We start from the raw sequence: 15,059 nt of genomic DNA, 5'->3' as shown, positions 1-15,059 counted from the left end.
AAGGGAGATTGTTTCAATCTTTATATTTTCTGTTCCGTTGCCGGACGCGGTTAACGCGTTAAAATGAACAGATCGACAGACAGACAGACAGACAGACAGCTCTGATTTCAGTTGCTGTTTATTTCACTCTTCCCACATTTACATTTTTGTTACAAATCCGGAGCGGAACCGGAGCAGATTCTCAGCCACTGGTTTACATCACAAGTCCTGAAGAAAGGATAAAGTTTCTCCGTGAATTTATTCCCAGTGAAGGTGTGGAGATGGGACTTGGTGTCCGCGTCGTAAAATGAAACTGTCCCGGACTCGTAACTGAGATAAACTCCCACCCTCCCGGGGATGGGACGGGCGGGGAGAGGGGATGGAGGGGAGGTGAATGCATCAAACCCGTCACCCAACCGCCAGATGCTCCAGACTCCAGTCTCCGGGGTCAGTGTGACCGGTCCCTTCCTCTCCACAGACTCTGCGGCGACTCCCAGACTCCAGTACCGACTCCCCGCCACCTCCACCTCCCAGTAATGTCTCCCCGATGTGAATCCCTCCGATCCCAGCACACACCCCCAGCCTGTAAACCTCTTCCCGGTGTCAGGGAGACTCCTCCCGGTCCCGGTCCATCTCACCCTCTTCCGATCCTCAGACACCTCGAGCAGCGCATGCGCTGTTTCCACATCCAGGGTGACGGAGACTGGGGGGAGAAGCAGAGAATCAGAGAGTCCCCGGGGGTCGGGGGGAGACTCGGGCACAGGCGGGCGGACAACTGAAACCTTGCCCGGGGTTTCACCCCAACAACATCGGGTGGACAACAGACATCTGTCACGGTGATTTTAGCGAGGGATGGCGAGGGGGATTTCGTGAGGCGGGGAGGGTGTACGGGGAGGACGAGTGACCATAGGCAATAGACAATAGGTGCAGGAGGAGGCCATTCGGCCCTGTGAGCCAGCACCGCCATTCAATGTGATCATGGCAGATCATCCCCAATCAGTACCCAGTTCCTGCCTTCTCCCCATATTCCCTGACCACAGATTCACAACTCTCTTGGTGAAAAAGTGTTTCCTCATCCCCGTTCTAAATTATGGCCCCAGGTTCTGGACTCCTCCAACATCAGGAACATGTTTCCTGCCTCTAGCGTGTCCAATCCCTTAATAATCATATATGTTTCAATAAGATCCCCAACCACTCCATTCTCTCAGCATATGACAGTCCCGCCATCCCGGGAATTAACCTGGTGAACCTACGCTGCACTCCCTCAATAGCAAGAATGTACTTTCTCAAATTAGGAGACCAAAACTGCACACAATACTCCAGTTGTGGTCTCACTAGGGCCCTGTACAACTGCAGAAGGGCCTCTTTGCTCCTATACTCAACTCCTCTTGTTATGAAGGCCAACAGGCCATTCACTTTCTTCACTGAATGCTGTACCTGCTTACTTTCAGTGACAGATGAACAAGGACCTCTTGATCTCGTTGTACTCCCCCCTTTCCCAACTTGACACCATTCAGATAATAATCTGCCTTCCGGGTTGTGCCACCAAAGTGGTTAACCTCACATTTATCCGCATCTGCCATGCATCTGCCCACTCCCCCAACCTGTCCAAGACACCCTGCATCCTCAAAGCATCCCCCTCACAGTACACACTACCACCCAGCTTTGTGTCATCTGCAAATTTGCTAATGTTACTTTGAATCCCTTCATCTAAATCATTGATATATATTGTAAATAGCTGCGGTCCCAGCACCGAGCCTTGCGGTACCCCACTAGTCACTGCTGGTCCCAGCACCGAGCCTTGCGGTACCCCACTAGTCACTGCTGGTCCCAGCACCGAGCCTTGCGGTACCCCACTAGTCACTGCTGGTCCCAGCACCGAGCCTTGCGGTACCCCACTAGTCACTGCTGGTCCCAGCACCGAGCCTTGCAGTATCTCACTAGTCACTGCTGGTCCCAGCACCGAGCCTTGCGGTACCAGCCACTAGTCACTGCTGGTCCCAGCACCGAGCCTTGCGGTACCCCACTAGTCACTGCTGGTCCCAGCACCGAGCCTTGCGGTACCCCACTAGTCACTGCTGGTCCCAGCACCGAGCCTTGCGGTACCCCACTAGTCACTGCCTGCCATTCTGAAAGGGATCTGTTAATCCCTACTCTTTGTTTTCTGTCTGCCAACCACTTCTCTATCCATGTCAGCACTCTACCCCCAATACCATGTGCTCTAATTTTGCCCACTAATCCCCTGTGTGGGACCTCATCAAATAGTTTCTGAAGTCCAGGTACACTACATCCACTGGGTCTCCCTTGTCCATTTTCCCAGTTACATCCTCAAAAAATTCCAGAAGATTAGTCAAGCATGACTTCCCCCTCGTAAATCCATGCTGACTCGGACCGATCCTGTCACTGATATCCAAATGTGCGGCTATTTCATCTTTTTATAGTTCTTCAGAAGACCATTCTTCAGGCAGATATTCAAATATCTTGCCAGTAGATGGCGAGGGAGAGGCAGATTGGAAGATGAGGAGTCGGATGTGAGTGGTAATTAGAGGTGGTTAAAGAGGATGTAGAGATGTGGGGTGGAGTTGCCGTGATCACACTGAACGGGAGTGGACTGGACGGGCGAGGCAATCTGCTACTGTTTACTTGCTTTCTTTAGTGGAGGGTGGATTTGATGCGTCTGTACAACCAAGAACACTCTGATGTCATGGTGAAGCAATATATGAACTTCACTGAGGGACTTGACAATGTTTTACATGTGAGGCTGGTCCAGAAAACAAAGGCAGGTGGGATCCCAGACCAGTTGGTAAAATGGACCCACAATTGACTTGGTGGTTGGAGGTAGAAGGTAGCGGTAGAAGGATGATTTTGCTGCCTGGAGGTCTGGGACTGGTGGTGTGCAGCAGAGATCCGTGCTGCAACCTTTGCTGTTTATTTTATGTTTTCATGGCTTGGATGTGAATGTAGGAGGTGTGACTACAAAGTTTGCAGAAAACGGGTAATGTTGTGGATAACAAGGAAATCTGTCAAAGTCTGCAGCAGGATATAGGCTGGATCATTGAAACCTTATTGTCATGCAGGTATATCATTACTGGAGGACACTGTTTTCTTCACACAAAGAGTTGTTAATACCTGGAATATTTTGCCAGAGGAGGTGATGGAATTAGATGTAATCACTACATCTAAGAGGCATTGCGATTTAGCAAACGAGGTGTAGAATAATACGGTTCTAATGTGGGCAAATGGGATTTGTGTGGCTGTGGAAAAAGGTGGACAAGCATGTGATGGGACGAAGGGCCTGACTCTGTAATGTACAACCATGGCTCTCTGGCTCCAAGAGCACTGAATGACTGATTATCCACAGCCATCGGTGCAGGGAATTCCAAAGGTTGCCCAGTCTCTGCGTGCAGTAATGTCTCCTTGTCTCTGTCCTAAATGGTCCAGCCCACATTCTGAGAGGGTGTCCGCTGGTTCCAGACCCCTCAGACAGGGGAAACATCCTCCCTGCATCCAGCCCACTGAGCCCTGTAGGAACTTTGTGTTTCCCAGAGATCTCCTCAAATACAACTGAACTCTCGAGCACACAATCCAATCCAATCCAATCCAACTTTATTTGTTAAGCACTTTAAGACAACCAATGTTGACCAAAGTGTTGTACAGAAGAATAAACAAGACATCATAAACAGACAACATAACAGAACATAACATAACAGCTCACATAAAGCGCAAAAATTACATGTGAAAGACAACAATAAATTAAAAGACATAAAACATGAGTAAAAATAATAACCACGCAATAAAGCAATCAAAAAATAAATTAAATCAAGTAAATAAAGTCGACATCTTACTGGGTATCAAAGGCCACGGAGAAGAGATGGGTTTTAAGAAGTGATTTAAAAACAGACAGAGAAGAGGCCTGTTTAATGTGGAGAGGCAGATCGTTCCATAATTTGGGTGCCAACACAGCAAAGGCACGGTCCCCTCTGAGCTTCAGCTTAGTTTTAGGCCCACTCAGGAGCAGCTGATTATCTGACCTGAGAGAGCGGGCGGGTGTATAAGGGTGTAGAAGCTCAGATAGGTAGGGCGGGGCAAGACCATTTAGGGATTTAAAAGCAAATAAATTAATTTTAAAATGGATCCTAAACTGAATAGGCAACCAGTGGAGTGAGGCTAAAATATGCGAAATGTGCTCATGTTTACGTGTGCCAGTTAAAAGACGTACAGCTGCATTCTGTACCATCTGGAGACGGGCGATGGAGGACCCACTAACCCCCACATACAGTGCATTGCAGTAATCCAGCCGAGTGGTAACAAAGGCGTGGATTACCGTCTCAAAGTGCTGCCTTGACAGAATTGGCTTTATTTTGGCCAGCTGCCTCAAATGGAAAAAACTTGATTTAACAACAGCCTTGATCTGACTGTAAAATTTTAGCTCAGGGTCCACTTTAACCCTTAGGTTTGTGATGCTTGGTCTGATATACTGGGCCAGGGAGCCCAGATCTACAGGGGGGCCCCTCAGTGGTGCCACCAAAAACCATTACTTCCGTCTTTTTATCGTTAAAACTTAAAAAGTTCAGAGCCATCCATGCCTTTATGTCGTTGAGACACTCAAGTAACAGTCCGACAGAGTGTTCATCCTTCTTTTTCAGAGGCACATAAATCTGACTGTCGTCTGCATAAAAGTGGGATGAAATTCCATGCTTCCTTAGTATGGAACCAAGTGGGAGCAAATAGTGAGAAAAGAGGAGAGGGCCAAGAACTGAGCCCTGTGGGACCCCACACGAGAGAGGAGCAGAGGAGGATACAGAGTCCCCAAGGCTGACACAGAAAGTTCGATCAGCCAGGTACGACCTGAACCACTCCAGTGCTATGTCCCTGATACCCACCCACTGCTTCAAACGTGAGATCAATATTTCATGATCCACTGTGTCAAAAACAGCAGTCAAATCTAAAAGCACAAGGATAACACAGTCACCACGGTCAGTAGCTAAAACAATATCATTAAACACTCTTAAAAGGGCTGATTCGGTGCTGTGCAGGGATTTAAAACCGGATTGGAAAACTTCTAAAGTATTATGTTCTTCCAGAAAGGCCATTAATTGACTATGCACGATCCTCTCCAGGATTTTTGATAGAAAGGGCAGTTTGGAGATAGGCCTGAAATTTCCAAGAACTGCAGGGTCAAGAGCAGGTTTTTTAATCAGGGGTTGTACTACAGCATGTTTAAAATTTTCAGGGACAACACCCGAGGACAGATTGAGGGGTCATAAGCAGATGGTGGAATTAGAGCTCGAATAGAAGTGACCTTATCAATAAAAAAGTGAAGGAAGTTTTCACACACAGCAGGGGACCCCTCCATACAGATAGTCTGCAGGGTCACACAGGCAGAGTCTACTCAATGTCACACACACAACAAATATCATTACAGAACCAAGTATTGCCAATCGTTGCTACACTCGCTCTGTGCAAAGTTTATCTTTGAATAAGTAGAAAAAAAACATAATGCAGGGAGAAAATAGGTGCGGAGTAGGCTCCACCTCGCAGGCCTATCCTCTGTTCAATGTGATCATGGCTTAATCGAAGCTGGCTCCAGTTCATCTTCAGTTTGACTTCCCCATACCCCTCAATTTAATTATCTTTCCAATATCCAACTATTTTGCCTTCACCTATATCCAAAGATATGGCCTGTCACCATCAATTAGTCACACAATTCCAGATATTTACTGCTATGTTGGAGAAACAACTTCAACCGTCTGCCTGGTACGTGGTCTGGATGTTTGGATCTGATCGAATCCAGGGCAAGTTACACAATGGAGCACAACCGTGGTCTGAAGGCAGGAGACAGAGGGTTGGTGGAGGAATGCTTTTCAGACTGGAGGCTCTCGCAAAGGGTGCGACATAGAGCTCGACTCCATCTCCATTGTTGGTCGTTATTTATACGAACGCTTTGTATGAGTATGTGGGTGGCATAGTTAATAGGTTTGTGGAGGACACTAAAATTGGTGGCGTCATGGAGAATGAAGAAGGTGATCTGAGATGAAATGTGATCTTAATTAGCAGGTGTAATGGGCTGAAGAATGGAAGACGGAATTTTCTAAAGTCTAAAGTTTGAGGGCATCAGTTTAAGGTGAGATGGTAAAGTTGGAAAAGGCATTGAAGGTCAATGTTTTCAGACAGTGGATGGTAGAGAGATAGAACGAGATGCCAGAGGTGGAGGTGAGTACAGTTACTGCGTAATGTTTACATTTGTGGTACTTAAAGGTGTAATCAATAAGAAGAATGGAAACTGAACAAGTTTTACCTGGCTGGATGGCACAGGTTTCTCTCCACAACGTGTTCAACACAAAGTGGTGATGAATCTTTTCAATCGGCAAGGCACCATCTGTCACTGACAATGTACGAACTTCATCACTGACCCTGCAAATATTTATCAACTGGTTAGAATCTGAGCTTCAACATTTTCGGAGCTGTTCTACAAAAACATTCAGCGTTTCAATCAAGAGCGTGTCCTACCTCCTTCTCCGACCAGCTGCCTCCTGAAAGAAAAAAGACACACGTCTGAATAACTGAGACAGAACATCCATATCCCGACGGCAGAAATGGCACGCAGATTGCCACAAGATTCCTAGTTACCAACTCTTATTGCGGCAGCTACACAGACATATAAATAGTATTTCCGTCGGGACAAAGAACCACGGGGGGAAACACAAGGAACGTACATGAAAATGATGCCATCATTGAGAGGGTGCAGGTTAGGGACAAGAATGAGGAGATGGTGGGGTGTTATCTGAAGAAGATGTCAGGGAACGTAGGGATGGGGCGATTTAAGATTATCTGTGGATTTAAATGTGTGGGGGGACAAATAGTATTGCTACTTTTAGGGGGGTGGGAGATTGGAACCTTCACGTGGTCCATCCTGTTTCGACGAATGCAATCAACCTGGCGTGCACAAATATGATCAAATAGAACAAGTTGTCCTACAGCTTTAGACTGTGCACGCCATACGCAAGAAGAAGCAGCTACTTTTAGGGAGACTAAAATTCAAAGATGAAATATGGGATGGCCTTTAATAAATCCCATTAGTCATGCAGTAAAGGGAACGGGGAACTCATTCACACAAAAGTGGCCAAAGCCAATATTGGAGATACATTGAAGGGGGAGTAGGATAAGCACAAGAGATTTCCCCCTGTTTGCCCCATTCCCTGCATGTTCAATTCATGGATGACTGATGATAAATGATGATGTGTGCGCCACGTTCTAGATTTCAATGTTAATCCCCACAATGTGGTCATGGCTAATCTTGCCCAGGACTGAACTCCCCCTTTTTCCCCTCATGTTCAATTCCTGGAAATTTCAACAAAAAAAAGTCTCTCCTTCTGGTTCAAATACTGCTAACAGTTTCAATCCCCAAAAGTCTCTGGGTTGGAGAATTCCAGAGATTTCACTGCTCTCTATCCAGTCGTGGACCTTGGGGACAATGGTGAAACGACTCTTCATTCTTTTCAACTGCAAGGAATATCGATCCAACCTCTGCAGATGAGACAAGCCCCTCATCCTGCAATTATCCCGGTGATTCAGTTTTGTGTTGCCTCCAATGCTGTAACATCATTTCATGGTTAAGGTCATGAAATCTATGCAAAATGGTCTTGATGTGCCTCGGATAATTGTGACTACCCCCCCCCCCCCCCCCTACAAGATTCTACAAGTATATGATCAGCAGAAGAATAACCGGGGGAACTATTCCCCTTTAAGAGCAAAATGATAACTAGGGATAGAACAGGTCCAATTTAGTGCTGTTAAGGAGGACAAATTCCAATGTGCATCCTAGGCTAAAATCATTAGACTGCCTGCACTGGGATGTTCTAACACCACAAACTCCTTTTCCTCTAATGCTGACCATACAGAAGATTTTCCCCGTAGTCTTATGATTCCTGCAGATTTTCCTTCTTTTCGGGGAAATATTACACGTTAACGAACTCAGTGACAAGATCACTGCGACTCTTTCTCAAGGAGTTTGCAGGCTGTCCTGAGATCCCACAGTTTATGTAGGTGGCCATTTAGTTTGGGAACAACAGCAGCACATCGCTGGAACAGACGGAACATTGACCCAGCTCTGAATGACTGGTAAATGATGCATTCATTTCAGAAATGTCACCCACCATGTTGTGACTGTGCAGTTTCACTTTGCCTAACTGTAGTGTAACCCCTCACCTTCAGAAATATCCCGTTGTCTTTTTGATCCATCTGTTCCTGCAACGTTGAGAGTTCCTTTTGGATGGAATTTAAATTTGCTTGAATCTCTTGAAGCCTTTTCTCCATTGCGTTCCGAATTTTCTCCTCTTCTTCCCGGATATCTGCGAGTACACGCCGCTCTTTCTCAGTGAAAATCTGGTGCAGTTCAGCAAACTGGGATGTGATCTGTGACTGAAGGTTGTGTGACTGTTCCTGTGGAATGAAAGGTGAAGATCAAGATATAATGTCACTGTGTTGTCTTTCCTAACGATATGTGAGGGGATAGTTGGCCAATCAACCTTGTGGCATTGAGCACAGAAATAAGCCATTTGGCCCAACATGTCCATGCTGCCAACCCTAGTAATCTACAATAGTCCCACATTCACTTGGATTTAATCCGTATCTTTAATTACCGTGGCAACTCAAATCCTTGTCCAAATGCTTCTGAAATGTGGATAAAAGTGGACAGTTCACAAGTTATAGAGGTAGAATTAGGTGATTCGGCCCATCGATTCTACTCCACCACTCAATCATAGCTGATCTCTGCCTCCTAATCCCATTTTCCTGCCTTCTCCCCATAACCCTGACACCCTTTCCAATCAAAAAAAGGTCTCTCTGTGCCTCAAAAACATCCACTGACTTGGCCTCCACAACCCTCTGCGGCAATGAGTTCTAAAGATGAATTACCCTCTGACAAAATATGTTTAGTTTTTTTTAGTTTAGAGATACAATGCGATATCAGGCCCTTCGGCCCACCGGGTCCGTGCCGACCAGTAATCCCCACACATTAACACTTTTTACATTTACCAAGCCTATTAACCTACAACCCTGCACGTCTTTGGAGCGTGGGAGGAAACTGAAGATCTCGGAGAAAACGTCACAGGGAGAACTTACAAACTCCATGCAGACAGCACCCATAGTCGGGATCCAACCCGGGTCTCCGGCGCTGTAAGGCAGCAATTCTATCACTGCGCCACCATGACCGCTTTTCTAAGTTCCTCCTCACCTCCTTTCTAAAAGAGCGCCCTTTAATTCTAAGGCTACGACCTCTGGTCCTGCAGTCACACCAGTGGAAACAAAGGAGAGGGAGAAGGGTAGATCAGAGGTGTCAGTGTTGCAGTTGAATAAAGGGGACTGTGGGGCCATGAGGGAGGAGCTGGCCAAAGTTGACTGGAAAGATACACTAGCAGGGATGACAGTGGAACAAAAATGGTAGGTATTTCTAGGAATAATACAGAAGGTGCAGGATCTGTTCATTCCTAGGAGGAAGAAAGATTCTAAGGGGAGTAAGTGGTGACCGTGGCTGACAAGGGACGTCAGGGACAGTATAAAAATAAAAGAGAAGAAATACAACGTAGCAAAGATGAGCGGGAAGCAAGAGGATTGGGTAATGTTTAAAGAGCAACAGAAGATAACTAAAAAGGCAATACGGGGAGAAAAGATGAGGTACGAAGGTAAGCTAGCCAGGAATATAAAGGAGAATAGTAAAAGCTTCTTTAGGTATGTGAAGAGGAAAAAATTAGTTAAGACCAAAGTTGGACCCTTGAAGATCGAAAAAGGTGAATTTATTATGGGGAACAAGGAAATGGCAGATGAGTTGAACAGGTACTTTGGATCTCTTCACTAAGGAAGGATCCGTCTTCACTAAGGAGGATACAAACAATCTGAAGGAAATCCACATTAGGCAGGAAATGGTGTTGGGTAGACTGATGGGACTGAAGGCTGATAAATCCCCAGGGCTTGATGTTCTGCATCTCAGGGTACTTAAGGAAGTGGCTGTAGAAATCGTTGATGCATTGGGGATAATTTTCCAATGTTCTTTAGGCTCGGGATCTGTTCCTGTGGATTGGAGGGTAGCTAATGTTATCCCACTTTTTAAGAAAGGCGGGAGAGAGAAAACGGGGAATTATAGACCAGTTAGCCTGACATCGGTGGTGGGGAAGATGCTGGAGTCAATTATAAAAGATGAAATAGCGGCACATTTGGATAACAGTAACAGGATCGGTCCGAGTCAGCATGGATTCACGAGGGGAAATCATGCTTGACTAATCTTCTGGAATTTTTTGAAGATGTAACTCGGAAAATAGACAAGGGATGTAGTGTACCTGGAGTTTCAGAAAGCATTTGATAAGGTCTCACATAGGAGATTAGTGGGCAAAATTAGTACACATGGTATTGGGGGTAGAGTGCTGACATGGATAGAAAATTGGTTGGCAGACAGGAAACAAAGAGTAGGGATTAACGGGTCCCTTTCAGAATGGCAGACAGTGACTAGTGGGGTACCGCAAGGCTCAGTGCTGGGACCGCAGCTATTTACAATATGCATCAATGATTTGGATGAAGGGATTCAAATATTAGCAAATTTGCAGATGACACAAAGCTGGGTGGCAGTGTGAACTGTGAGGAGGATGCTATGAGAATGCAGGGTGACTTGGACAGGTTGGGAGAGTGGGCAGATGCCTGGCAGATGACGTTTAATGTGTATAAATGTGAGGTTATCCACTTTGGTATAAAAAAACAGGAAGGCAGATTACTATCTAAATGGCATCAAGTTGGGAAAAGGGGAAGTAAAACGGGATCTGGGGATCCTTGATCACCAGTCTATGAAAGTAAGCATGCAGGTACAGCAAGCAGTGAAGAAGGCGAATGGCATGTTGGCCTTCATAACAAGAGGAATCGAGTATAGGAGCAAAGAAGTTCTTCTGCAGTTGTACAGAGCCATTGTGAGACCACACCTGCAGTCTTGTGTGCAGTTTTGGTCCCCTAATTTGAGGAAGGACATTCTTGCCATTGAGGGAGTGCAGCGTAGTTTTACAAGGTTAATTCCCGGGATGGCGGGACTGTCAAATGCTGAGAGAATGGAGCAGCTGGGCTTGTACACTCTGGAGTTTAGAAGGATGAGAGGGTATCTCATTGAAACATATAAGATTATTAAGGGTTTGGACACACTAGAGGCAAAAAACATCTTCCCGATGTTGGGGGAGTCCAGAACCAAGGGCCACAGTTTAAGAATAAGGGGAAAGCCATTTAGAACGGAGACGAGGAAACACTTTTTCTCACAGAGAGTTGTGAGTCGGTGGAATTCTCTGCCTCAGAGGGCAGTGGAGGCCGGTTCTCTGGATTCTTTCAAGAGAGAGCTAGATAGGGCTCTTAAAGATAGCAGAGTCAGGGGATATGGGGAGAAGGCAGGAACGGGGTACTGATTGTGGATGATCAGCCATGATCACATTGAATGGCGGTGCTGGCTCGAAGGGCCAAATGGCCTACTCCTACACCTATTATCTTGCGCTGTTTTGAGGTGTCCTGACGTTACATGCATCACATTGATGAAAACTACACAGGAAATCGAAATTGGAAAACCTCACCAGAACAACAGAAATCTTCTCTTTCTGTTGCTGCTCCATTTGCTCGATCTCGGATTTCTTTTTTGTGAGCGATTGGAAGGAAGATTTCACCTGATCCTGGAGTTGGGATTCAGATCAGAGAAGAAAAATATCAGAAAATATACACGACATGACACAATGATGTGATCAATATCGGTTTGCTTTTACCTTGTAGATTTCAACAGCTTCATCTATCGGTCTGAAGTTGTGAGACTTGTGTTCCCGCGCATCTCGACAGATCACACAGATCAGCTTCTTGTCCGTTTCACAAAACAGCTTCAGTTCTTCCTGATGTTTCTCGCACTGAAGTTTACTTTCCTTCTCTGTCTGATTCAGGCTCAGTGTTCGAGCTTTCTCAGACAGTCTAACCAAGGCCCGATTCACCCTGAGGGTGCGGTCTGTAAATTCCTCTCTACATTCCGGGCAGGAGTTTTTCCCCTCCCTGTCCCAACTCTGTGTGATACAGGAGCGGCAGAAGTTGTGCCCACACTCCAGTGTAACCGGATCGGTGAAGAAATCCAGGCAGATGGGACAAACTGCCTCCTCGGTCAAACTCTCGACCGTGTCTTTCGCAGCCATTTTATCTCCACTTCCTGGTTCAAAATGTTTTCACTGACGTGGAGCTGCTGAATATGGGCGGTCACATGGACCGTCACGGCGGCGCCGCGGTAGAGTTGCTGCCTTACAGCGAATGCAGCGATGGAGACACGGGTTCGATCCTGAGGACGGGTGCTGTCTGTACGGAGTTTGAACGTTCTCCCCATGATCTGCGTGAGATTTCTCCGAGATATTCGGTTCTTCAGAGGCTTAGTAAATGTGTGTGTGATAGAGAGACAGAGGGATGCAGAGAGAGACAGGGGGACAGATAGAGAGATAGAGAGAGAGATAGAGAGAGAGACAAAGAGAGACTCCGTTCTAAATGTCTTACTTCTTATTCTTAAACTGTGGCCCCTGGCCAGAGACATGTTTCCTGCGTGTCCAAACCCTTAACAATCGTATATGTTTCAATGAGATCCTCTCTCATCCTTCTAAACTCCAGAGTGTACAAGCCCAGCTGCTCCATTCTCTCAGCATTTGACAGTCCTGGAATTAACCTTGTAAACCTACGCTGCACTCCCTCAATAGCAAGAATGTCCTTCCTCAAATTAAGGGACCAAAACTGCATACAAGACTCCAGGTGTGGTCTCACTAGGGCTCTGCACAACTATAGAAGGACCTCTTTGCTCCTATATTCAACTCCTCTTGTTTTAAAGGATGATTCCGTTGCCTGAACTACAGGGAGAGGTTGGGCAGGCTAGGATTTTGTTCCTTGGAGTGCAGGAGGCTGAGAGGTGATCTGATGGAGGTGTATAACATTTTGAGGGGGGATTGGGTGAATGCACAGTCTTTTACTCAAGGTCGGGAAATCAAAAAGCAGAGAACGCAGGTTTAAGGTGTGAGGGGCAAGATTTAATAGAAAGCTGAGGAGCAGCTTCTTTACACAGAGGGTGGTGGGTATGGAACGAGTTGCCAGAGTATGTGTCTGAGACAGGCACTATAACCGCACTAGAGACACTAGGACAGGTACATGGATAGGAAATGTTTACAGGGGTGTGGCCCAAATGTGGGCAAATGCGACTAGCTTAAAAGGGCCGGCATGAATGAGTTGGGCCGAATGGCCTGTTTCCATGCTATATGACATTATTAAAAGAAAACAGCAGCCTATAAGACCTCAGCGGGTCGAGCAGCATCTGTGTAGATGAAAGGGGTAGAAAAGGGTCTGTGGCGGTTTCAGACTGAGACTCTGCATCAGGGTCTGTGAATGCAGGGTCTCCACCTGAAACTACAACATGCACCGTTTCCCCCACGGATCCCCTTTCCAGATTCCAGCGACTACAGTGTATTGTGCCCTCCCCAACACCGAGCCTTGTCCAACGCCCCCCCGCCATCTCCAGCTCTGATCTGCGGCAGGGAGCCGGGCGGGGGGTTGGGACGTGGACACTGATCTATCCCGCTCTCCAGTAGCGCTGCCTCGACACTGAAGCGTTTCCAGCTCTCTCTGTTTCAGTTTCCTGCTGCGGCTTCGCTTGGGACGGAGTGACTCAGATCCGCGCCCAGCCACGGGGAGTTTCCCAGCGCAGGGGCTGGTGGCATCACACGGAGAGACACGATCTGACAGGGTCGTGGACAGGAGCAGCAGTCAGAGAGGTTTGTCAGGGTGTGGGAGTGTGGGACAGAGAGAGAGGGGGCAGTGGGACAGTGAGAGGTGAACAGAGACACAACCAACGGGACAAAACCGCAGTCAGAGCGACTGTGAGACAGAGAGAGAAAGATGGGGAGTGAGAGATAGAAACAGTGAGATAAGAGTGATTGACAGGAACAGGCAGAGAGAGGACTGAGAGAGAGAGAGAGAGAGAGAGAGGGGGGGGGGGGGGGCAGAGAGAGAGGGGGGCAGAGATATGTCATCCATGCGCTGTATACTTGTGTCTATATTTATGTATTTTTAAATATGTATGTCTTGTTTTATACTTTGGCAATATAACAATGATTTTTTATCATGCCAATGAAGTTTTAAATTGAAAAAAAAACAGAAATCTTCTCTTTCTGGGGCACAACATGGTGGTGGGGGGGGATTTCTTTTTTGGTGGTGGGGGGAAGGAAGAACAACATGGTGGTGGGGGGGGGATTCAACATGGTGGTGGTGGGAAAATATACAACATGGTGGTGGTGATCAATATCGGTTTGTTTTGGTGGTGGTGGGGGGGGGCAACATGGTGGTGGTGGGGGCTGTGAGACATGGTGGTGGGGGGGGCAACATGGTGGTGGGGGGGATCAACATGGTGGTGGGGGGGCAAACATGGTGGGGGGGGGGCAAAACAGGTGGTGGGGGGGAACATGGTGGTTTCTCGCACATGGTGGTGGGGGGGCAACATGGTGGTGGGGGGGAAACATGGTGTGGTGGGGGGGGGGCAACATGGCAACATTCCGGGCAGGAGTTTTTCCCCTCCCTGTCCCAACTCTGTGTGATACAGGAGCGGCAGAAGTTGTGCCCACACTCCAGTGTCACCGGATCGGTGAAGAAATCCAGGCAGATGGGACAAACTATCTCCTCGGTCCAACTCTCGACCTGGTCTTTCGCAGCCATGTTATCTCCACTTCCTGGTTCAGTGTTTTCCACTGCGCGCGCTGCCGTCTCGGGGATTGAATGTTATTTGTCTGCAAGTGTTGAGTGTTCAGTGTCCTGGCCGCTCCCAACTAATCTCACATGAGGGAGGAGTCAGTTAGACATTAAACTGCATCTGCCCTGTGTCTGTCCACTCCCCCAACCTGTCCCAAATCACCCTTCATCCTCGTAGCATCCTCCTCACAGTTCACACTGTCACCCAGCTTTGTGCCATCTCCTCTCTTTCTCACCTCCTATCCCTCTCTCTCTCCCCTTCCCCCACTGACACATCTCCTCCACCCCTGACTCATCCGCTCCGCCCCGTC

At 47.3% G+C, this 15,059-nt stretch overlaps 1 protein-coding gene across 1 annotated transcript in view; it reads right to left on the bottom strand.

Annotated features, from left to right (window-relative positions):
- Positions 1–12,345, bottom strand: part of LOC129695047 (E3 ubiquitin-protein ligase TRIM39-like) — a 28,530-nt gene extending 16,185 nt beyond the window's left edge. The window contains 5 exon segments of the mRNA XM_055631808.1: positions 6,278–6,393; positions 6,490–6,512; positions 8,188–8,421; positions 11,574–11,669; positions 11,760–12,345. Of these exon segments, the coding sequence (XP_055487783.1) occupies positions 6,278–6,393; positions 6,490–6,512; positions 8,188–8,421; positions 11,574–11,669; positions 11,760–12,170 (880 nt within the window). The 5' untranslated portion in view covers positions 12,171–12,345.
- Positions 12,346–15,059: the final 2,714 nt, after the last annotated feature.

Source organism: Leucoraja erinacea, unplaced genomic scaffold (assembly GCF_028641065.1).
Source record: "Leucoraja erinacea ecotype New England unplaced genomic scaffold, Leri_hhj_1 Leri_926S, whole genome shotgun sequence".
NCBI lineage: Eukaryota > Metazoa > Chordata > Chondrichthyes > Rajiformes > Rajidae > Leucoraja > Leucoraja erinaceus.
This window is presented reverse-complemented; position numbering and strand designations above follow the sequence as displayed.